A 22,962-nucleotide genomic window follows, 5' to 3' on the forward strand; every position below is an offset into this window, starting at 1 on the left:
GTAACATCTCACTTTTAACAACTGCATCTGGTTTTGGTTTGTAAAGGAAATAATTATAGGAGTTTATGACGACTTAGGAACGGGAACTGGCTGAAGCCAGTAGACAGAAACTGAAGGATAAATACGTGTGTCCTAACCTATTTATTAGGCAATTACTCTAAAACTACCCTGGGATGTGGCTCACTGTGATTTCAGAGAGTCGGTGTAGCTGTCTCCGGGTTGTTCGGCCCTCACAAAGGTTTTGTTACCTTTCTCTTTCACTTGTAATTTTCAGTTTATCGAACCTTTGTGTGAACTACCAAACTGGTCAATTCAGATGTTACCACAACAAGACCAGGAACGTGCTTTTAATCAGATGCAGAGTCATTTAATGTTTTGGATCAGAGTGGGACTGGGGTAGGACTTGGGATAGTCACCAAGTAACATGATCCAACCTGAAGACTGTACTAGGATGGAAAAACCAGCAGACTACCAGCTTGGTCTTCAATAAGGGGTGTTTTCTTATTCTCGCTCTTTCCACTGCATTTAATTCACCAACTCTGCTATACTCCATATACACAGACACTGTTTGAAATAAAAATTCATATGTAAAGTCACTAAAAGAAAGGGTAGATTCTTTGAGCAAATATGATTGAGCCTGTGCTTCTAAGCACAAGAGTCAAAGTGATTTGTATGTGGAAGTGGCTAGTGAGTGTGATCCACACAGGTGGTAACCACAGCTCTGATAGAAACGGTGAAATTATTCCAGCTAAGCAGAAAGGGAGACAGAAAATGAGGGTAGAGATGGAGGTTGGCTGGTGGATTAGTGATGGGACATTGAGGCAGTTCCTGTCTAATTGTCTCATCTTTCTTAAGAGCATATGAAGTCAGATCCTTGGTTGAGAGTTTGGGGGTGGGGCAGAAGTGAGTGGCAAAGAAGAGTTCATGCACAAGAAAGAGAAAATGATTTGAAATAGTTCTATCAGAGAAGGAAAGCAGTCTCCCAGGTGAAAGGGGTGGGGTGGCCAGAAATTACTGTTGGATCTTTCGAAATTTATGGTCATGGATTTTCCAAGAGAGTCAGCCAGTTGGTTTTTTGTTTTTGTTTCCTGCAGTAACGTTGAGGTTAGAGGCTGTGTGCAGTTGGGTTAACCACATCTAGGATATTTTAAAGTGACCAATCGAAAGTTGGGAGGTGAAGGGGCTGAGGGTGCTTGCAGGTGAATAATTTAGGGTGGTCAATAGAGAGCGTATGAGCCACAGGAAGACATGCGGTACAATGAGAAAGTCATAAAAGCAGTATGTTAAAGGTTTTGATAGGATTGCAGATTACTGAATTGGAGGTGCTAGAATAAATGGCTGGGAACGATGGAGGCAACTTTCCATAGCAGGTATGGTGGAAATCTTAACTTCTAAAGTGATGCAATCTTTGGAATGAAACCTACCTACAAAAGTGGAGAGGAGACTGTGGATGGCTGAAGACTGGAGGAAAATTATAGGAGGTGAAGACATGAGTGTGGTTTGGAACAAAGTGCTGTATTGACTTTGAAAGAAGACACCATAGTTTTTCTAAACGTGTTCATGATATTTATACATGCGTATATGCGCGTGCACACACGTATCTGGATCGATGTTGTCCAGTCTCTCAGTCGTGTCCAGCTCTTTGTACCTCTGTGGACTGCAGCACACCAGGCTTCTCTGACCTTTACCAACTCTCATAGCTTGCCCAAACTCATGTCCATTAGTCGGTGATGCCATCCAACCATCTCATCCTCTGTCGTCCCCTTCTCCTTCTGCCTTCAGTCTTTCCCAGCATCAGGGTCTTTTCCAATGAGCGTGTATATCTGTGTGTATAATGGTACTCATCTCCTGCCCTCAGTCTTTCCCAGCATCAGGGGCTTTTCCACTGAGTGTGTATAACTGTATAACTGAGTGTGTGTAACTGTGTGTATAATGGTACTCAACTGTGCATGTTGAGCTCCCTCAGTTTAGGCTGTTCATCCACTTGAAAGATATTTGTTTAAGTTATTTATTAGGAAGAAAAGGCTGCAGGCAGGGCGATCTTCCGGTGGAAACTGACCTTTGAACAGATATCTAAAGGGCAAGTAGAAGTTAGCAGAGTGACCAAAAGGACATGGGTAGTCCAGGCAGAAAACACACGTGTGAGTCTCCCGAGAATTAAAGGACAGCGTGGCCCCATCCGCAGGTGGAGGAGTTGGTTTGGCTGCAGTGCAGAGGGCCCTGCAGGAGGTGAGGCTGCAGAGACGGTCAGGGCCGCCTCCCGAGAGGCTTCCTGAGCGGTGCAGATAGATGTTGGGTCCTTCCTGACAAGGACGGGAAGCTGCCATAAACCTGAGAGGAACGTGCCGTGTTGTGTTCTAGGATTAGAGCAAGTGAGATTGAAGGTAAAGAGGCCAGCAAAGAGACTGTTGATGTTTTCAAGTGAGAAATGAAAGTGATTGTCCTGAGCAGGAGGAGAGAAACGCAGAAGGATTTGAGAGCTTCACCCGGACATATGACAGTTTTTGCCAACTGATTAGCTACCAGGAGGGAGAGGGGAAGAGTCTGGAGTGCTTAAAGAAATGAAATGTTGATTATGCAAAGCATGAGCCGAGTCATCTGTGCACGCTTTATCCTGGAGGAGAATTGACTTTGGGTCATTTAAAATAATTTAACATTGTTTTTGCCATATGGAGAATGGCCAATATCTGTACAGTGCTTTTAACTTATAAAAGATCAAACCATACTTTTTTACTATCTAGCACCTCTTCACTGGGAAACATATTCTGTTATATAATTGTATATGTTCAAATTCACCACGTCAAAGTACTTAAGACCTGAATAGTTTAAAAAAAAAGATCAGGGACAAACTTAAAAATTGGGACCTTCAGGAATGTATGCAAATTTCACAAAACTTAATGAAATTCTTTTCTTTAGAGAACATTTTATGCTGCAGTAATAAACTAAACCAGTCATTACATTTTAAAAGGTGTTTCCTTTCTATTTCTTTCTTTCAGAGACTTCCTTCTTATAGGAGCTGGAGGACACAGCATATTGGGAACCAAGAAGAAAATAAGAGTAAAAACAGGAATTCTAAAATCATTCCATGTATGCAGTTTATTTTAATCTTTTGTATCATAGTGAAGTTCTTTGAATTTGTTTAATGTGAGACATAGACACAAGCCTTTGGGAAGCAGCTTTTCAACATTTGCTTGACAGCAGAGAATAGTTATAGGTTATTTAAATTTTAGTTGTAGCAAATACAACAAATTGAACCCCAGACATTCACAATGGAATTTGGAGGACGGACGGTATTCAGTGTTTTCTTTTTATCAATTAGTTCAGAAATGAGTTTTCAGAAAGACGTAACCTTTTACGCTGGGGAAAGGCCAGGTTCTCTTTACAGGTTTTCTCTCATCTTTGGTTTATTGCAGTTATTTACTCCAGGGTAGTTGCCAAGTAGCAAAATTACATCTTTTTGTTCCCTTTATGTTTTCTGTTTATCCTATCCTTACCTCAGGGAGGTTAAAAGTAGGCAGGAAATATACTATAAACTCTTGATCATCACGTTTAATAGGACAAAACATGCATCTTTTGCTATTTAAGTATATTGATAGCGCCGTACCTGTACAACTATAATTTTATTCAGTTGCTAAATAAATATTCATACACTAAAACTAACATGGAGAAAATATAGCCCAAGATAGACGACCTTATAAATTGGATCAATGCAGGGTTGACCTAGTTAATTTCTGAAGTGGTCCTTATGAATGTAGTTTAAAATATGGAATTGATGGTGATATAACTAATCAGATCCTTTGATGAGGCTATTCTAAATTTAAGAAATTGAGTAACAGCTAGAAATTACGGACTAAATACTTTCCTCGATAAAATAATTATTTATTTGAGATACTCATTTAATTAAGATTGCTAATTTACTGTTAATAAGATATAATTGAAAAATTAGGTTTTACCTAAGGTATGTATTTTATTAACTTACAGATGTATTTTTAAAACTTTTATCCATCAGATTGATGCTATTTCATGGAAAGCTAAAGTAGATGTATCAAATATTGAATAATCATATGGAACATTATGACATAGAGTTATGTCCTATGTTTTTTCCTGGAACTTTCTTGGGATCGATTGCTTTTCTATTAGAGTTTAAAAAAATAATTTGTTAATCAATGAGAATGGAACAGCATCTCATTCCATGTAGATCAATAAGTATACCTAATGCAATCTGTCACTTCTAAATGACTTTCTAGTTTCCACGTGACAGTCAAGCAAAGATTTATTTATTTTTTAAATCAAATTTAAATTTTATTTTTATTTTGCACAGATGACTTTAACAGAGTGGCACTGAAACATGAGCTGGAAACGAGCAAGGAGAGTGAGCAAGACTCAGATGAGTCCTCTGATGATGACAGCGACTTGGAGGAGATAAGCAGATACATCAACGCCTCCTTTGTCATGGTAAGTCCTCACCATTCCCAAACCCGAGGTCCACCTCTAAAAAATATGCGTATGTTCTTATGGCCATGCACTAAGTGATTTTATAAAAGAAGGATGAGCTTGACCATATCTATGTATTCACTGATGTGAAAGTTTCCATTTTTAATACTATATATTAACTTATTACAATACTTAGACATTAATTGTTGATACAAAACAATACTATTAGTTACAATTTATGGCAAATATGACTATAATATAATTTGAAAAATAATGAAATTCAGCAAAAACAAATACTTGAAAATGTTTACATATACTCAGATACCCACATTGCAAGCAGATCCAAGTTTGCTTATTTGTATAGTTAAAAACTTTTCATTCAGATTTTCTGAATATTTAAGTGAGTCTGTGTCACATACCATTTTTTTGTTTAGTATACTGAGAATTCAAGCAAGGAACTTTACGTAATTCAGTAACTACTTCTTGCATATTCACTGAGTTTATTTCTTTTCCCAATTTTCTTAAAATACATATTCATAGAATATTAGTTATAAGATAGCAGAAGAATGCTGTCTGAGCTAAGTCGCTCAGTTGTGTCTGTCTCTTAGCAACCCCATGGACGTAGCCCGCCAGGTTCCTCTGTCCATGGGGATTCCCCAGGCAAGAACACTGGAGTGGGTTGCCGTGTCCTCCTCCAGGGGATCTTCCCTGACCCAGAGATTGAACGTAGGTTTCCTGCATTGTAGGCTAATTCTGAGCTACCAGGAAGCTCAAGAATCCTGGAGTGGGTAACCTATCCCTTCTCCGGGGGATCTTCCCAACCCAGGAATCGATTTGGAGTCTCCTGCACTGCAGGCCAGCAGATTCTTTACCAGCTGAGCTACCAGGGGTTCCTAGCAGAAGAATATATAAACATAAATTAGAGACATGATGAAGACAATTTTGAAATGCTTATGCTTTTTTAGAAAATAATCACATTAAGCTTTTCAAAGGAAAAAATGGTATTTTTGGAGGGAAAAATTTGTTAGTTTTCTAAAATAATATCTTCTAAACTTGATTTTACATTAGTAGCCAAGTATTATCATTAACTAATATCTTCTATAGAGACATCACATTGTTTTTTGGACCTAAGAATCTGTTTGCCACTGTTTTAAAAAACTGAAGTATAGTTGCTTTACAATGTTGTGTTAATTTCTGCTGTACAGCAAAGTGATTCAAGTATACATACATACATATATATATACACACACTTTCTTTATTATGTTCTTTTGCATTATGGTTCATCACAGAATGGGACCTAAGAGTCTTAATATTTTTATGTAACAGCACTAACATCAAATTAAGTGACCGTCTCTCCAGATGGTTGTTTTAAGAATCCACTATTCCGTCACCAGCAGCAGTAACCGGGTCTCAATTTTTTCTTTGTTGAAAGAGTTACTGGAAACCTGAAGTGATGATTGCAGCTCAGGGACCGCTGAAGGAGACCATTGGTGACTTCTGGCAGATGGTCTTCCAAAGAAAAGTCAGGGTGATCGTTATGCTGACGGAACTGAAGAGTGGAGACAAGGTTTGTGCGTTTGAGAATCTCTTCTTTCAGGTGTTTCTGTCATAAAATCCGATCCTCCCTTCCTGGATCACGTACTGGATGGATCTGTGTATCGCAGTCCCTTTGATCCACCGTCACACGGTTCCATTTGTTCATTCTCCCCATTTTCCATCCAAGCGCTGGCCTCCAGAGTTTTCACCTGGGTTCTGACCATTCCTCCTGTTTGCCTCCCGCGGCCCCCGCCAGCTCTGCCCACTGTTCACAGATCGATTGTCTAATAATGCACAGCAACCCCCAGCCTCCCTCTGCTGAACACAGCGGGCCATGTGAGCGGGGGGCGCTGAGACCCTGCTGTATAGCACAGGGGGAAAAAGAAGGTGCAGTTTGTGCAGGACGTGCATTGGGTCAAACTTAAACATGCATTCCAGTATGCAGTGAGAGTGTCCGACTCTTTGCAACCCCGTGGACTTTGGCCCGCTAGTCTCCTGTCCATTGATCTCCCAGGCAAGAATACTGGAGTGGGTGGCCATTCCCTTCTCCAGGGGATCTTCTCGACCCAGGGATCAAACCCGGGTCTCCCGCATTGCAGGCGGATTCTTTACTGTCAGAGTCACCAGGGAAGGATGCGGTAGGTACAGACAGACACTGCTTGATGTTGCTTGTACAAGGCACCTCAGATAGTCACATCCTAGAGTCAGAAAGCAAGCTAGTCGGTGCCAGGGGCTGGGCTGGGTGTAGGAGGTGGGGAGGGGAGTGGAGACTTAGTGTTCAACGGGGACAGAGTTTCAGTTTAGGAAAGTGAAAAGTTGGGGAGATGGATGATGGGGAGATGGATGATGGTGAGAGCCGCCCAAGTTGAACTGTGCAGTTAGATGTGGTTAGGATACTACGTTTTATATTATGTGACTTTTACCACACACGCACACAACAGCCACATCTTTATTCTTTTTTTTTGCAGGATAGAAACCCACCTCTTTGTTCTGACATTTAAGACCATCAGTAATCAGGCCCAATGTATCTTGCCATATCCTCAGCTTTTACATTTTCTACACTTTCCACTCTGGACAAGTAGAGTTACTGACAGACTCTTAACACAGTGCCTGTGCTCTCCACAGTGAGCTTTAATTTTCTGACATCCCACGCATCTAGATGTGCCCTCTCTTCCTATTTTGATCCTATTCTTCTAGAGAGACAAAACTCCTGAAAACCATATCTAAATCCCGTCTTCTTTATATCCATGTAAGAGTTACTGTCATAAAATTCTATGGTTGGAGGTGAACCTTGGACCTAATTTGATCTTCTGCCTAATGCCTGTTACATATATGTGAGCCTTTTCTTAATACCACAAGTTATCAAGATTTTCCTGGCAGTACATCTTAGTCTTTACCACCTAACACTGTATCTGACATATGTTAAAGCTTATTTAATGAATGTTCTCACCAGTATGAAGTTATCCTATATGTATTCTTTTTCTCTCTCTCTTTTCCCTTTTCCCCTACCCTCATGCATAGAAAATAGGGTTTTTTTTCCCTTTATGTTTTTTTTTCATTTTCCATTTGTTTCTTTTCAAAAACTTTAGCTGGAGGAGAATTGCTTTACAATGTTGCATTTGCTTCTGCTCTGCGACGTGCATCAGCTGTAAGGACACACATATCCTCTTCCTGAGCCTCCATGCCCACCTGCTGTCCACCGTGTCGGTCATCACAGGGCACCGAGCTGAGCTCCCTGTGCTCTACAGCAGCTCCCCACTAGCTATTTTATGGGGTTTTTTTTCTTTTTTTTTTTTTTAAGGCCTGGGATTCTAGTAATCTTTTCCTTCACCTAAATTGGGGAAGCCAGGGAATGGAACAGGACTTCAGACAGGAATGCCTAACGTGGTCAGCAACTGTGGATCTGTAGTTAGTGGAAATCATTTGAGGAAGGAGCAAGTACTTCTGTGATCCATGTGTTCGTCAGTTTGACCGTTTCCTCAGATAGCCACCTGACACAGACAAGATAGAGATGAAGCTTCTAAAGGTGCGGTCTCTTTCCCCCGGACCCCTGGAGGGAGACCTAAGTTCTTGGAGGGGTGATGACATCAGCCCAGTCCATCCTTTTTGAAAAGGTGGTGGTGAGGCATGGAAAGGTGGGAAAAGCAAAGCCGAGACCTAGCCTGGCGTGGCAGAGCTGTGCCCATGGTGTGCTGGGCATCTTGGCTCTCCCTGGGTTCCTTGCATGAGGCAGCACCATGTATCCGTTGGATGGATGTCCAGAATACTTCCAGTAGGTTTTAGATTTTTATGAAGAAGACTCAGTTTGACAATACAGTTAGTCATTTCACATTTAACAGAGCAGAGTGAAGAAGAGAGAGAAAGAGGACAGAGTCAAAGTCGAGATGAGAGCGGTGGTTCTCTGAGCGCGTTGACAGGCGAACAGAACCCTTGGGCAGCTGATGCTGAACCACGTTCTTTCTCATCTAGGAAGCCTGTGCTCAGTACTGGGAGGAAGGAAAGCAAGCCTACGGAGATGTGGAAGTTCACATGAAGGACACCAACAAATCTTCAGCGTATACCGTCCGTGCGTTTGAACTGAGACACTCCAAGGTACACACTCAATTTCAGGAGTATGTGTCTTTAGTGTAATTGATCTGGTTGAAAAATTAAGATGCATTGCTCTGTGAGAGTGAAGCAATTCTCTGTATGTTTTCAGGATGAACTTTTTTAATGATTTAAATGAAAGTAACTGGGAGGGAAAAGCAGCAATCAACTTATCAAATGGGCTGAGTTTCTCCCTTGAATTCATGTTCCTTCCCCTGGTTTTAGAGGAAAGATCCCCGAACGGTGTACCAGTACCAATTTAATAACTGGAATGGGGAAGAGCTGCCCGCAGAACCCAAAGAACTGGTCTTGATGATCCAGAATCTCAAACAAAAACTTCCCAAGAAGAATTCTGCCGAAGGGAATAAATATCACAGGAATGTACCTCTTCTCATCCACTGCAGGTCGGTGGGGTTTCACGGGATATGTTCTAAAACCCAGTGTCCTGCTTGACCTCTTGGCTCACACCTCCTGTTAAAGGCGATTTCTCCTAATAGATAAAAATGCATGACTGCAGTGGAACACGTCTCTCCCGCGTGTTCCAGCAGCGCAACTATTGTGGAAATGCAGTAGAAATAACTATATTTTAGTGCAGGGATATTAGGTTATGAGTCCCTTAATATCAGGGGTATGTAATCCCTGAGTCAGTGCTAATGCTGAACCCAGAATGTCACCTGTCCTGAATGAATGAATGAATGAATGAATGGAAGCATGCCTGGACAGATGGATGGATAGATGTTACATTTTATTTCTGCCTTTACAAGTGCATTGAGCCACTCTATTAGTTGTCAGTAGAATCCAGAGGATTGAATGTTTTGCCTCCAATACACATATTTATTAGCCAAAATCTTATGCTTAGCAACTTTGATTTGAAACCCATCACTTCACTCCCTAAACAGAGCCCCAAAGGCAAAGATTTTAATAATATACATAATAATACTTGATTTTATTTAATTTATGTTATGCAGACCCTTAAGTTTCATCTGTGATAGGTCTCCACCTTAAATAAGAGGTTTGAAAGAAGGATGCATGATATAAACTATTTACATAAAATGTTACACTAAATTAGAAATTAAAATAGTAAAGTAAGATGAGAAATGTAAAACTAGGGAAGTGCTTAAAAGAAATGAGGCTTTTTGAGAAAGCCTCATTATTATTATTAAAATTGCATACACTACAACCAAGCCCTTAAACAAATACTACTTTTTGGCATTTATTTGAGTTTTCAAAGGTAAAATTTACATGGAAAGAAAACTAAAGAAGGAAAGTGTAGTATTTAAAACTGTACGTGTGTCTTAGGGGACAGATGAATACCTACTGTACATTCCTTGGTTATGTACATCAAAAACCTTCCAATAATATTCTCTAAATTGAATTTTTATTATAATGCAGCATGCCTCTCACAGTTTGATAAGTGATTTGGCTGCCCTCTCCTTAGTGAGTAACTTCACTAGTATCCTTTTTCTATTGGTGCAGAATTGTTAACGTTTGTGAGGAAAAAAAAAAAAACACTAGAGGGGCAGCAAGAGGAGACAAAGTACATGGTTTAGTAATTTACAGGGCATCATGTCCAGTGTTTCCGGATTCATCAGTTTCTAGCCATGCCTTTATCTTCCCTAAATTTCAGTCAAATTGGCTTTATGATATGCATCTTAACAACTTCATATATAAATTAAAGTGCATGGTAATTAGTAAAGTACTAAACAGGAGAAAGTATATTTTTAAAGTGTAAGTTTTTAAACTAAAGGACTGTTATATTCCCAGGTTGAGAAAGTTTGCATACAACGTGCATTTAGCAGAAACGTTCTGCTCTTAAGAGATGGGAATAAAGTAATTACAGTAAATCTGAAGCAAAGAATGTATTCTTCTCTCTGTCTTTTGATTTTTATCCCAACATCACTTTCTCCATAAACTGTAGAATTCTTTTTAATCTTTTCTTTCTTTTATAGAGATGGATCTCAGCAAACAGGAATATTTTGCGCGTTGTTCAACCTCTTGGAAAGCGCTGACACAGAAGAAGTGATAGATGTGTTTCAAGCTGTGAAGTCGCTCCGCAGAGCTCGGCCAGGAATGGTCCCCACCTTCGTAAGTGTGCTGCATCAGGGCTTTTAACGTCTTTTCCCCTTTTCACTTCTTCTCTCTCTTTCCGCCCCCTCCCCCTCCTCTCATCCTCTGCTTTCTGTTACTTCTCTTCTGTTTACTTTTCTAGTCTTCTCTTTTAAAATCGCATTTTACATGATGGTTCACTTTGGATTGTTATCAGTATAAATAAGAGACCTAACGGGAGTTTGCCAGCGGTGCGTGGTGGTGGTTCATGAAGAACACTTGTCTTAAAGCTCATGAATCCCCCATCCCTCCACTTCCAATCTTGTATCAGTTTGCGCTGCTGCGCCACAGACCGCCCGGCATTTAGAGGCTGAAGAAAGACGACATTTATTATAGTTCAGTCATCTGTTTGGTCAGCTGAATAGTCCTGCTGCTCACACCAGGCTCAGCCAGCCTGGACCAGGCTCCCTCGTGTGTCTCCTGTCGCTGGTGTGTCCACTGGGAGTTGGCTTGTCCGAAGGGACCTTGAGTGCCCCTGGGCTGGCAGTTGGCTGGCATTTAGCTGTGGCAACAGGGGTGCGTGGATCACGTGTCTCTTCTGGTCCAGACGTGTTCCCGTAAAGGCAGCGGAGTTCCTGCAGAGTGAGACCCCTGGGGCCCAGGCTTGGGACTGGCATGTGTTTTCCTCTGCATTTTGTTACCTGAACAGGCCACAAAGCCAGCTCAGTGTAGGGGTGGGATAGACTCACCTTTTGTCCAAAGGGCCTGCAAAGTCAGTTTCCCGAGAGATGTGGATGCAACTGAAAAAGGGGTCTGGCAGCTCGCCACTCAGATGCGATAAAGAGGCTGGGCTGGTAGGAAGGGAAGTGCTTTATCTTGGATGCTGGCACCTGGAGCAGCGGGGAGGTGGACGCCTGTCCAAAGCCGACTCCCCCACTGCACTGACAATCAGCAGGCAACAGCTTTTATAGACTAAGGGTGGGGACTACGTGCAGACAGCACAGTCAGCTCTCACAGTCATCTTCAGATTGGTCATCGGTGGTCTGACCAGCATCGTCTTGATTGTTTTAAGTGCAGTTAGTCTTCAGTTCCATGGTTGGTTTCTTCCATTTCTCTGAGGCCAATTCTCAGAATTGTGGCAGCTTCTGTTATGGCTACAATCCGGTTATCCTGTAGTTAACTTCTCCACCTGGTGGGGGTTTCACTGTCTATAAGACAGCTCAAGGATACGGCTCAGAGTATGATTTACAGCCCTTGAAGAGGAAGTGAAGGTCCTTGACTACGCTTAATGACTAAACTATTGCTATTTCGTCTCCTTTGACTGTTGTCTTTTGTTTCTCTCTTCTCTGATTAAACTTCTTCTTTGACTAGGGTTTTTCCATAGACCAAGGACGAGCAGAGGACCAGGGTTGGGGGATAAGGACCAAGGCTCCTGCTCTGTTTCATGGGTACAGAGAGGCTGTTGAATGAGCCTTGTCCTAATCAACCCAAGTTGTGTCTGAAGTCTAGTGACAACAGATGATGGTCTGGGAGTCAGTCACTCATCACAGCACAGACTTAACCACTCACTCAAACCCTGGCAGCTCTTGCTTGTGCGTGACCTTGACCTTGCACATATTGATGTTCAAAGTGTACTGAGTGCCTGCTGTGTGCTTTTGCCATTAAGATACTCACTGTTCAGTGTGAGGAAAAGGCAGACCCATACTAAGCAATGCCATAAGTGAAAGCCCAGAGAAATCATTAGGTGGCGCGGTGGTGGAGTCCGCCTGTAGTGCAGGAGATGCAAGAGATCTGGGTCTGATCCCTGGGTCAGGAAGATCCCCTGGAGAAGGACATGGCTACCCATTTCTTCTCCATTCCTGCCTAGAAAGTTCTGTGGACCGACGAGCCTGGTGGGCTACAGTCCATGGGGTCGCAAAGAGTCGGACACGATTGACTGAACACATGAGTGAAATGATGGAGAGATCACTAGAACACGAATGAGGGCACTGAATTTAACCTGAGGGGCTCCGACTGGCTTCCTGCAGACTCTGGATCGGATGCCAAGTGATATGTAGGCATGAACCAAGAGAATGGGCATCCAAGATGGGTTCCTTTGCAAAAGCTTAGGCACGAGATACCCCCTTATGGCCTGAGAGGGGACCGAACACCAATTTGGCATGGCTACAAGGTCAGTCCTTTAGAACCCTAAGGAGAGTGAGTCATTTGAAACAATCTTTTTATGAAAACACACAGGAGTAGTTTTCTGTTACCCAGAGTCCTCCACAAGTAAATGATTAAGTCTTGTTCATTTTCATTTGATGTTAACAAAAAAAAAGAAAAAAAGGACATAAACCTCTTTTGTGTAATCCCTGGCTTCTTCCCTTTGCTAGGAGCAATACCAATTTCTGTATGACGTCATTGCTAGCACCTATCCTGCCCAGAATGGACAAGTAAAGAAAAGCAAGCATCCAGAAGATAAGGTTGAGATTGATAACGAGGTGGACAAAGCTAAGCCGGATGCTAACTGCACAAGCCCCCCGGAGGCCCTGGAGAAGACTTCCGAAGGAGACAAAGAGGCCGGAGGCGCCAAACCCACAGAAGGTGCTGAGGGGCCGGAGCACGCCGCCAACGGTCCCGCGAGTCCCGTTTTAACTCAGAGTGCATAGGAAAGACAGACGCGGGGCAGCTCCAAACCCCGGATTCAAAGTTGTCTCTACTTTTCTAGAACTAGAGAGGCAAAATAGATACACAGTGGATTCATGAAGGGCGTGGACTGGGGTTTGCAGGAAACTTTTGTTTTACACCTGTAGAAAAATATTTAAGACTGTTTTGCTGGAGCATTTTTGTACAGTCTTACGCTTATTTTAAGTTTTATCCATCTCTATCATCCAGCAAGAAGCAGCTTGTTTGTAGTCTTTGTGTGTGTGTGTGTGTGTGTGTGAAAGAGAAAGAGGCAGAAACAGAGTTAGAGGATGCTTTCCAGTAAATCTAAATGCTCTGAGAAACTTTGCCATTTTGGTTTTGAAGAAAAATGACAGTATTTTATACTAGAAATATTAACTTTGCTCAAAGGTTGTATTTTTTTAAAATCATAAATTGTGTATGTGCTGCCAGTAAGAAGGACATGTACATTTCTAGAATGACCTCAAGATGGCCTCCTTGTCCTGCTGAAATACATCTTATGATTTCCTATTTTACTTCCAGAAATAGACATAAAAATAGATGGTTGTACTACGGGACAGTTAACTAAATTAACATTTGGAAATCTTATATTCCATATGTCAGCATTTAGTCCAATACTTCAGGCTTATTTAATCTAATTTAAAATTTCAAGAAGGCTATCTTGTTATCTGCACGTCGTGTTTATAATTTTGAAGTACAGATTATTCTCTGTATAATATGTGAAATTTATTGCTTGAAATTTTGACCCAAAACTATGTGTTTGCTACAATTGAGCTTCAATAAACATCTTTAAATAAATGTAATGTGTGTTCAATCCTTAGGACAAAAGTAGAGTCATTAGAATGTATTTGTGCTAAATATTTACATATGAAGCCTAACATATCTATTTTTATGGAATAAGACATTGATAGGAGGTATATAATATTGCACATGCATACTTTTCATGGTTAAGTTTGTTCTTGTCTCACTGAAATGCATTTACTCTGAATTTCTCAAATATTTAGACTACTTTTTACCATGAATTGGTAACAGCAACCACAATAAAATTCAACTATTACCTTTTCTTGTATATAATGTATTGTGTCACATGTTCATATATGAACTATGTAAGCATGTATTAAAATATAGGCTTTTTGCAGTTAACGTTTGTGTAACAGCTTTATAGGTCTCATTTTATAAAAGATCTATAGTCTAATAATTGTTTGGGACCTGAAAAAATGCAAGAAAAGGTAACAAACAAAACCCTTTTTATTGAATTACACATGAGTTTATTACAGTAGTCACCAACTGCCTCTGAGTTGGCGTGGTTTTCTACATTTTCACTCTCTTGACTAAGTGTAAGTGTGTCAACTATGCATATTCAATTGTTTTCCATTCAACTCACATTTGTCTTACGTTCAGCTTTCTATTTCTTTTATTACTATACACACAAAATTAGCAATAAATATTTACCTTATTTTATAGTACTGTGCCATTAACTTAGGAGAAGTGAATTTTAGAATGAAGCAAGTTTCTAATTTACATTGTTTAGTTACTAATGAAAAAAGAGGTTTTAGGAGTCAGCAGCTATGAGCTCCAGAAAGAAAGAAAACTGGCCTTCACTTCTTTCATTCAAACTCTGTACCTCAGTTTCTTTAATAGAAACTTGATCAGTTACCATTTATGCTATGGTACAGTTAAAATTTAGAGTTTTTTATTTTTATTTTTAGAGATTTCAGCTGCAAGTGACATCTCAAAATGTGAACGTTGTGTGTTTAAATGTGTATTTTCCACTTGAGTCCATCCTTTTGAGAAGACACAAAATAAATTCTTAAATAATAGAGCAATAGTAATTTCTCTTATCAATAGTTTAACAGAAGCAAACTGGAAACATGTTTTTCTTCTGCACATGAGAAGTTGCAGTAAAGGATGAGCTGGGGGAGTGGTCAGACAGAAGGTTCGTTACTCCTAAGACGTTACCATTTTACTATGAAAACTGAATCTTTGCAGAAAAGAAATATACATTTTAACATCTTTAAGCAAAGACAAAACTGTGTGAAATATTAGCTGAATGTCTTTGCAATGAATTTTTTACATGTAAGCTTTTAGCTTTTACTCAGAAGTGTAATACTCAACAGGGCTTCACCAGTGGCTCAGACAGTAAAGAATCTGCCTGCGTTGTGGGAGATCTAGATGGCTTTTAGAACTCTAATACGTACACAGTGGTACTTTCAAATCTATTTTTGTTCTTGCTAAAACATTGCATATGAAGCTTGTGATTTCTTATAACTAATTGGAACTGATCTTTTTAATTTAGTTTTTAATTTACTCTGGAGATTTGTTATAAAATGTTCTCATGGCACTCTATTGGGTCCAGGAAAGTGGGTGGTAATTGCCCTGGCTAATTGCAACAAATCTCTTGATATAAAGACCTTCAAAATGCACAACTTCAAAGGAAAGGACTATCTGTTAAAATGAGTAGAAAAGGCTATGCTTTCATTCTCTTACACAGATTTTACAGTTGGAAGGGTCTAAAGGTTCTTCAAAAGATATGCTCAAATTTGTGGTTTTTTTCATTTCCTATTTCAGGTGAAAAGATTTATTCTGCTAAAGGTCCATTTTCTATAGTCCTTCTTTTGTAAAGTGTTGGTTGCTCAGTCCTGCCTGACTTTTTGTGACCCCATGGACTATAGCTCGCCAGGCTCTTCTGTTCACAGATTTCCCCAGGCAAGAATACTGCAGTGGGTAGCCATTCCCTTCTCCAGAGGATCTTCCCCACCCAGGGATCAAACCCAGGTCTTTTGCTTTGCAGGTGGATTCTTTACGATCTGAGTCAACAGGGAAGACCCTTCTTTTGCAAACCTCTTCACATTTTCTTGGATCAATACTTATCAAGGGGGTATACATCCTGTATCATTTCTTAATAAATAGAAATATTATTACTATAATAACATTTATTGAGGTATAATTCATGCCAGGCATTTTATTTTATCTGCATCTGTTTCTCTAGATAAATTTTATGCCGCACATGCTTGTAATATCTCCATTTTATAGGTGAGGAGTTGAGTCTTAGAGAAGGTAGGTGCCTGGCCTGTTATAACACATTTGGCAAATGATAGACTCAGGGTTTAACCAGCTCTTCCTGGCATCATAGTCTGTGTTCTGCCCTTCTGCCTTCCCGGGTATTAACTTTGTTCATGTGTTTTGAAAAATCAGTGGAAAAAACAGTCTAAACTTATTTGCTGTCTTTATCCCATGATTAAAACAAAAACAAAATCACGTGAAGTATATGGCTCTCGCAACAGCACCGTACAATGTCGTAAGCTTAGCTGAACTCATAACACTGAAATTATTATCCCAAAACAAACACACTCTTAAACATCCCTGGGAAAGGATGGTCCTCATAACGCATATAAACAAAGATCACCTCATCCCCGGAGGGAGTGCCAGGAAATAAAAGCCAACAGTAAATCTCAAATGTCATTGCTCCATTGTCTCTCAGTTTGGTAAGAAGAACAAGTTCTCACTGTTTAGATCACATTTCAGTGTGTTTGTCAGACGACCCATCAATCAGGATTTGAAACCCGTTAACACAGCACCATCAAATGCAAACCACATTTGTGGAGATTATGACTCATGCCCCATCTCTGGTGAGCGAATCCCAGGGAGCTTGGTTCTTCTGACCTGTTGTTGCTCAGTCGTTAAGTTGTGTCCGTCTCTGTGACCCCATGGACTATAGCACGTCAGGTGTCTCTGTCCTTCACTATCTCCCAGAGTTTGCTTAAATTCATACCCATCGAGTTGGTGATACCATCCAACCATCTCATCCTCTGCCACTCCCTTCTCCTCCTGCCCTAATCTTTTCTAGCATCAGGGTCTTTTCCAAAGACCATTTGATCCCTCAGGCAAGCCCTGCCAATGACCTAGCTGTCCCCAAACTTAGGATGCCAGGGATCTGGAAGTAGGCTTCCTGTGTAAAAGAACACAGAAATTCCCCTCTAGAAAAACCAGGGCTTTCTTGATTCATATGTTCCTTTTAACCATAGTATAAGTGGGACCTCTGGGATGTTATGTTTAATTTCCCTTGAACAGAGAACTTGGTGGACTCGATAGAACTTCTTAGGTATAACAAACCCCACCAAGAGAGGCTGATGACGTGTCAAAGAATAAAAATATCTTCTTGAATTTTTATGGCTTGCATGACGTTAGCATGCTCACTCTGTAAGGCAAGGAGAAGGTTAGGCAGTAGGGAGGGAAAGAGTCTGTGCCCTGCCCGTACTTCGGATGAAAGATGGGATGGAGTTGAGTTGCCCACAGAACTTGCCCCCATGTGTTAACATGGGCTCAAGGAAGGGGTTTCCTCAAGATGTGCTTAGATAACTGTGGATTGAGAATTTTTCCTGGCAATTCATAATTTACATTTTTCATTAGTTCAGACTAAATCATCCCTCATGAATTATGTTGCATGACTTTTGTCACATGAGTTATAAAACAGAAGGCGGAGAATTGAATTAGTACATTTATAAGAAATTGACATGCAGTAAACCCCTTTATGGGAGAAGGCGATGGCACCCACTCCAGTGCTCCTGCCTGGAAAATCCCATGGACGGAGGAGCCTGGTGCACTGCAGTCCATGGGGTCTCGAAGAGTCGGACACGACCAAGCGACTGCACTTTCACTTTTCACTTTCCTGCATTGGAGAAGGAAATGGCAACCCACTCCAGTGTTCTTGCCCGGAGAATCCCAGGGATGGGGGAGCCTGGTGGGCTGCCGTCTACGGGGTCGCACAGAGTCAGACACGACTGAAGCGACTTAGCAGCAGCAGCAAATCCCTTTAGAAGGGGGTCTCCATTTATATTTAATCATTTGCTCTCATTGCATGGACAGTCTAAAGACAGGGATAGAAAACAGGATATGCAGAAGATTTAAAGCTAAAAGTTGGGTATTTGTCATAATTTGGGGGTAGTGGTGGTATGAATTGGGAGATTGGGATTGGTGTATAAAAGAGATAACTAATAAAAATGCAATAGCTAACTAAGGCACACCTACTGTGTAGGACAAGGGGCTCCACTCAATTCCGGGGGTAGGAAGGAGATCTAAAACAGAGGGAGTATATGTGTATGTGTAGCTGATTTACTTGCTATGCAGTATAAACGAATACAACATTGTAAAACAACTAAAGCCCAATAAAAAAAATTGTACAAAAATAAATGTGTAAACAAAAAAATGTACTCAACAGCTGTCTAGTATCTGCTTTGAGTTCCTCTGGGTTACTCTGGGAGATATTCTCCCATTGTTTCTCAGGCATTGTAGTGGGTGTTCATAGACAATAACAAAGAACAGTTAGCTAGCTATGTAAGGTAATGCTCTGCCGAACATCTTAGCAATGGTTATTTTTACAACATTTTTAAAAACGTGTGTTTTTCTCCCTCTTACTCTCTTGTGTCCCTGAGGATGCACTCTGACTAGGTTACACATCTTCGATAATCCATTAGCTCTTTGTCCTAGAAGCTTCATGATGACGTTCCTCCCACACTATTTTGGAATGTCTAATAATCCTAAAGAACTCCCTCTTGGAGGACACAAGTACACCACCACCGCCAGAGGCGACCACCGTCAGTTCAACATCCAAGAAACGCTTTGTCTCAACAGCTGGAGTCATGGGAATTATGAGAGAAAATACGTGTCAATGATATAAGAGCAGTGCACTTTCATCTGGGTTTTTCAGTGTGTGTGCAAGCGTGTGGGTTTCCCTTAATATAGTCTAACATTTCTCATCTGAGCTCACAGTTGGTTTTAGTTTTATAAAATGACTTCTTAAATGAAACAAGTTATTTCTGTAAATAAAACAGGCTTTGGCAGTATTCTCTTTGTTTAGAGTAGCATTAAATCATGGAAGTCAAATTTCTCTTTGATGAGAGTCAGTGATAAATAAACTCTATTTGTTCTTGGAAGAAGTAGCAAAATATTTATTCACAATTTAAATACAGGAAGTTAAAAAAGGTCAAAATCAGTGACAGGTTTAGTCAAATTACTAAAATCCACTCTTTCTCTCTACAGATTTTTATAGTGTATTTTAATCCAAAGCCCTGTAGTCATGCAGAGAACATGCGAATTTCAGAAATAAAATCAACTCTAAATTTATACAATGTTAAAGGAAGAGATTAATTTTATTTAGCATTGCAAGATGACATACTTTGTAAATAATTCATTATTTAATGTCGTTCTACATTTATATATTTTTCATGTGGAGATTTACATATAAGATATCTTTCTAGGAATATTATCTGAGATTTGTGTTTTATGTAGCAGCTAAAATTATTACAAGTGCAAGACATGTTTTGATATGAATTTTTACAAGAAGAAAAAAAAAAAAAAAAAGAACTGGGAATGGTTTGGAATTTCCATGGAGAGCTCTGGTCCTCCTTCTCCTCTCTGTGCATTCACTTCACATGCTCGTCTGAAGCCTCACCAGTTCCTGCCACCACCTTGGCCACCAGACCTCCTACCCTCAGTTCAGTTCAGTTCAGTTCAGTTGCTCAGTCGTGTCTGACTCTTTGCCACCCCATGAACTGCAGCACACCAGGCTTCCCTGTCCATCACCAACTCCTGGAGCTTGCTCACACTCATGTCCATCAAGTCAATGATGCCATCCAACCATCTCATCCTCTGTCATCCCCTTCTCCTCCTGCCTTCAATCTTTCCCAGCATCAGGGTCTTTTCCAATGAGTCAGTTCTTCACAATCAGGGGGCCAAAGTACTGGAGTTTCAGCTTCAGCATCAGTCCTTCCAATGAACACCCAGGACTGATTTCCTTTAGGATGGACTGGTTGGATCTCCTTGCAGTCCAAGGGACTCTCAAGAGTCTTCTCCAACACCACAGTTCAAAAGCATCAATTCTTCGGCGCTCAGCTTTCTTTATCGTCTAACTCTCACATCCAGGAATACGTGACTATTGGAAAAACCACAGCTTTGACTAGATGGACCCTTGTTGGTACACTAATGTCCCTGCTTTTTAATATGCTGGCTAGGTTGGTCATAGCTTTTCTTCCAAGGAGCAAGTGTCTTTTAATTTCAGACCTCCTACCCTACTGACAATTAACTCTGAATTGGTCCAATTTCTCCTATCTCTGTTCCCACTTCCAATCTTGCAATTTCTCAGCTTAGAACTACTATTACTTTTAAAAGCTTATCATCAACAGTGTAGGAGGGTTCCCTTTTTCGCCACCCTCTTCAGTATTTATTATTTGTAGACTTTTTGATGCAGACCATTCTGATGGGTATGAGGTGGTACTTCATTGTGGTTTGATTTACATTTCTCCAGTGATTAGAGATGTAAGTTGGTACAGCTGCTACAGAGAACAGTGTGGAGCTTTCTTAAAAAGTTAAAAACAGAGTTCCCATGTGATCCTGCAATCTCACTCCTGGCCATATATCCAGAGAAAACAATACTTCAAAAAGATACACACACACCAGTGTTCATTGCAGCATTAATTACCATAGCCAAGACATGGAAGCCAACAGCCTAAACAACCATCAGCAGAGGAATGGATACGAAAGATGTGGTACGGGGCTTCCCTGGTGGCTCGGGGTAAAGACTCTGGCTGGCAATGCAGGAGACATGGATTCAATCCGTGATCGGGAAGATCTCACACGCCATGGAGCAACGACGCCTATTCGCCACAGCTGCTGAGATGGTGCTCCAGAGCCCAGGAGCTGCAGCCTCGGAGCCCACAGCCCACAGCTGCTGTAGAGCGCCCATGCTCTACAGCAAGAGGAGCCCCTGCAGGAGAAGCCAGCACATCGCAGCTGGAGAGCAGCCCCCAACTGCCACAACCAGAGAAAAGCCCGTGCGGCAATGAAGACCCAGCACGGCCAACAATGAAAAAAACTTAAATTTGAAAAAAGAAGCCATGTGGTACCTAAACATAGACAATGCAGTACTACTCAGCCGTCTGAAGAGAATGAAATAAAGATTATCATACTAAGTGAAGTACATCAGGCAAATACCTATGATATCGTTTAAATGTGGAACCTAAAAAAATAATACAAATGTACTTATATACAAAACAGAAAATAGACCCACAGACATAGAAAACAAACTTATGGTTACAAAAGGGGAAAGGTGGAGGATAAATTAGGAGTTTGGGATTAATATATATAAACTAATACATATCAAATAGGTAACCAACAAGGACCTATAAGGAGCTATACTCAAAATCTTGTAATAACTTATAAAGGAAAACTATCTGAAATATACTTTCTATTATAAGTTATCCAGTGAGATATATCTCGACATCATTTATCAAAGTGACGGTCCTCTCCCCATTGAATATTCTTGGTACACTTGTCATAGATTGTTGTTCAGTCTCTAAGTCCCGTCTGACTCTTTGCCACGCCATGGACTACAGCACGTGAGGTTCCTCTGTCCTCCACCATCTCCTGGAGTCTACTCAAACTCATGTCCATTGAGTCAGCGATGCCCTCCAACCGTCTCATCCCCTGTCGTCCCCTTCTCCTCCCGCCCTCAATATCTCCCAGCATCAGGGTCTTTTCCAATGAGTCAGCTGTTCGCGTGAAGTGGCCAGAGTAGTGGAGCTTTAGCTTCAGCATCAGTCCTTCCCATGAATATTCAGGATTGTCATAGATTAATTGACTGTATATGAGGGGCTTTATTTTGGGGCTCTCTGCATTTCCAACTTTTATATTTAGATTTTACTTTTTCATGATTTTTTTCATGAACTGTGTCTTTGAATTTCTCTTCCATACATTTGATTTCTTTTTTTAAATTTAAATTTATTTATTTTAATTGGAGGCTAATTACTTTACAGTATTGTATTGGTTTTGCCATACATCAACATGAATCCGCCACGGGTGTACATGTGTTCCCAATCCTGAACCCCCCCTCCCACCTCCCTCCCCATACCATCCCTCTGGGTCATCCCAGTGCACCAGCCCCAAGCATCCTGTATCCTGTATCAAACCTGGACTGGTGATTTGTTTCTTATATGATATTATACATGTTTCAATGCCATTCTCCCAAATCATCCCTACCTCCCTCTCCCTCAGAGTCCAAAAGACTGTTCTATACATCTGTGTCTCTTTTGCTGTCTCGCATACAGGGTTATCGTTACCATCTTTCTAAATTCCATATATATGTGTTAGTATACTGTATTGGTGTTTTTCTTTCTGGCTTCCTTCACTCTGTATAATCGGCTCCAGTTTCATCCACCTCATTAGAACTGATTCAAATGTATTCTTTTTAATGGCTGAGTAATACTCCATTGTGTATATGTACCACAGCTTTCTTATCCATTCATCTGCTGATGGACATCTAGGTTGCTTCCATGTCCTGGCTATTATAAACAGTGCTGCGATGAACATTGGGGTACATGTGTCTCTTTCAATTCTGGTTTCCTCAGTGTGTATGCCCAGCAATGGGATTGCTGGGTCATAAGGCAGTTCTATTTCCAGTTTTGTAAGGAATCTCCACACTGTTCTCCATAGTGGCTGTACTAGTTTGCATTCCCACCAACAGTGTAAGAGGGTTCCCTTTTCTCCACACCCTCTCCAGCCTTTATTGCTTGTAGACTTTTGGATCAGAGCCATTCTGACTGGCGTGAAATGGTACCTCATAGTGGTTTTGATTTGCATTTCTCTGATAATGAGTGATGTTGAGCATCTTTTCATGTGTTTGTTAGCCATCTGTATGTCTTC

General features: G+C 40.8%; 1 protein-coding gene across 4 annotated transcripts in view; it reads left to right on the top strand.

Annotated features, from left to right (window-relative positions):
* PTPRC (protein tyrosine phosphatase receptor type C) overlaps window positions 1-14,064 on the top strand; it is a 129,026-nt gene extending 114,962 nt beyond the window's left edge. For all 4 annotated transcript variants that reach the window (XM_061383709.1, XM_061383710.1, XM_061383711.1 and 1 more), the window contains 7 exons: window positions 2,997-3,087; window positions 4,322-4,455; window positions 5,867-6,001; window positions 8,440-8,562; window positions 8,782-8,960; window positions 10,506-10,641; window positions 12,975-14,064. In XM_061383709.1, coding sequence (XP_061239693.1) covers window positions 2,997-3,087; window positions 4,322-4,455; window positions 5,867-6,001; window positions 8,440-8,562; window positions 8,782-8,960; window positions 10,506-10,641; window positions 12,975-13,250 — 1,074 coding nt within the window. In that variant the 3' untranslated portion in view covers window positions 13,251-14,064. The remainder of the gene's footprint in view (window positions 1-2,996; window positions 3,088-4,321; window positions 4,456-5,866; window positions 6,002-8,439; window positions 8,563-8,781; window positions 8,961-10,505; window positions 10,642-12,974) is intronic.
* Window positions 14,065-22,962: the final 8,898 nt, after the last annotated feature.

This window comes from Bos javanicus, chromosome 16 (genome assembly GCF_032452875.1).
Source record: "Bos javanicus breed banteng chromosome 16, ARS-OSU_banteng_1.0, whole genome shotgun sequence".
Lineage (NCBI taxonomy): Eukaryota > Metazoa > Chordata > Mammalia > Artiodactyla > Bovidae > Bos > Bos javanicus.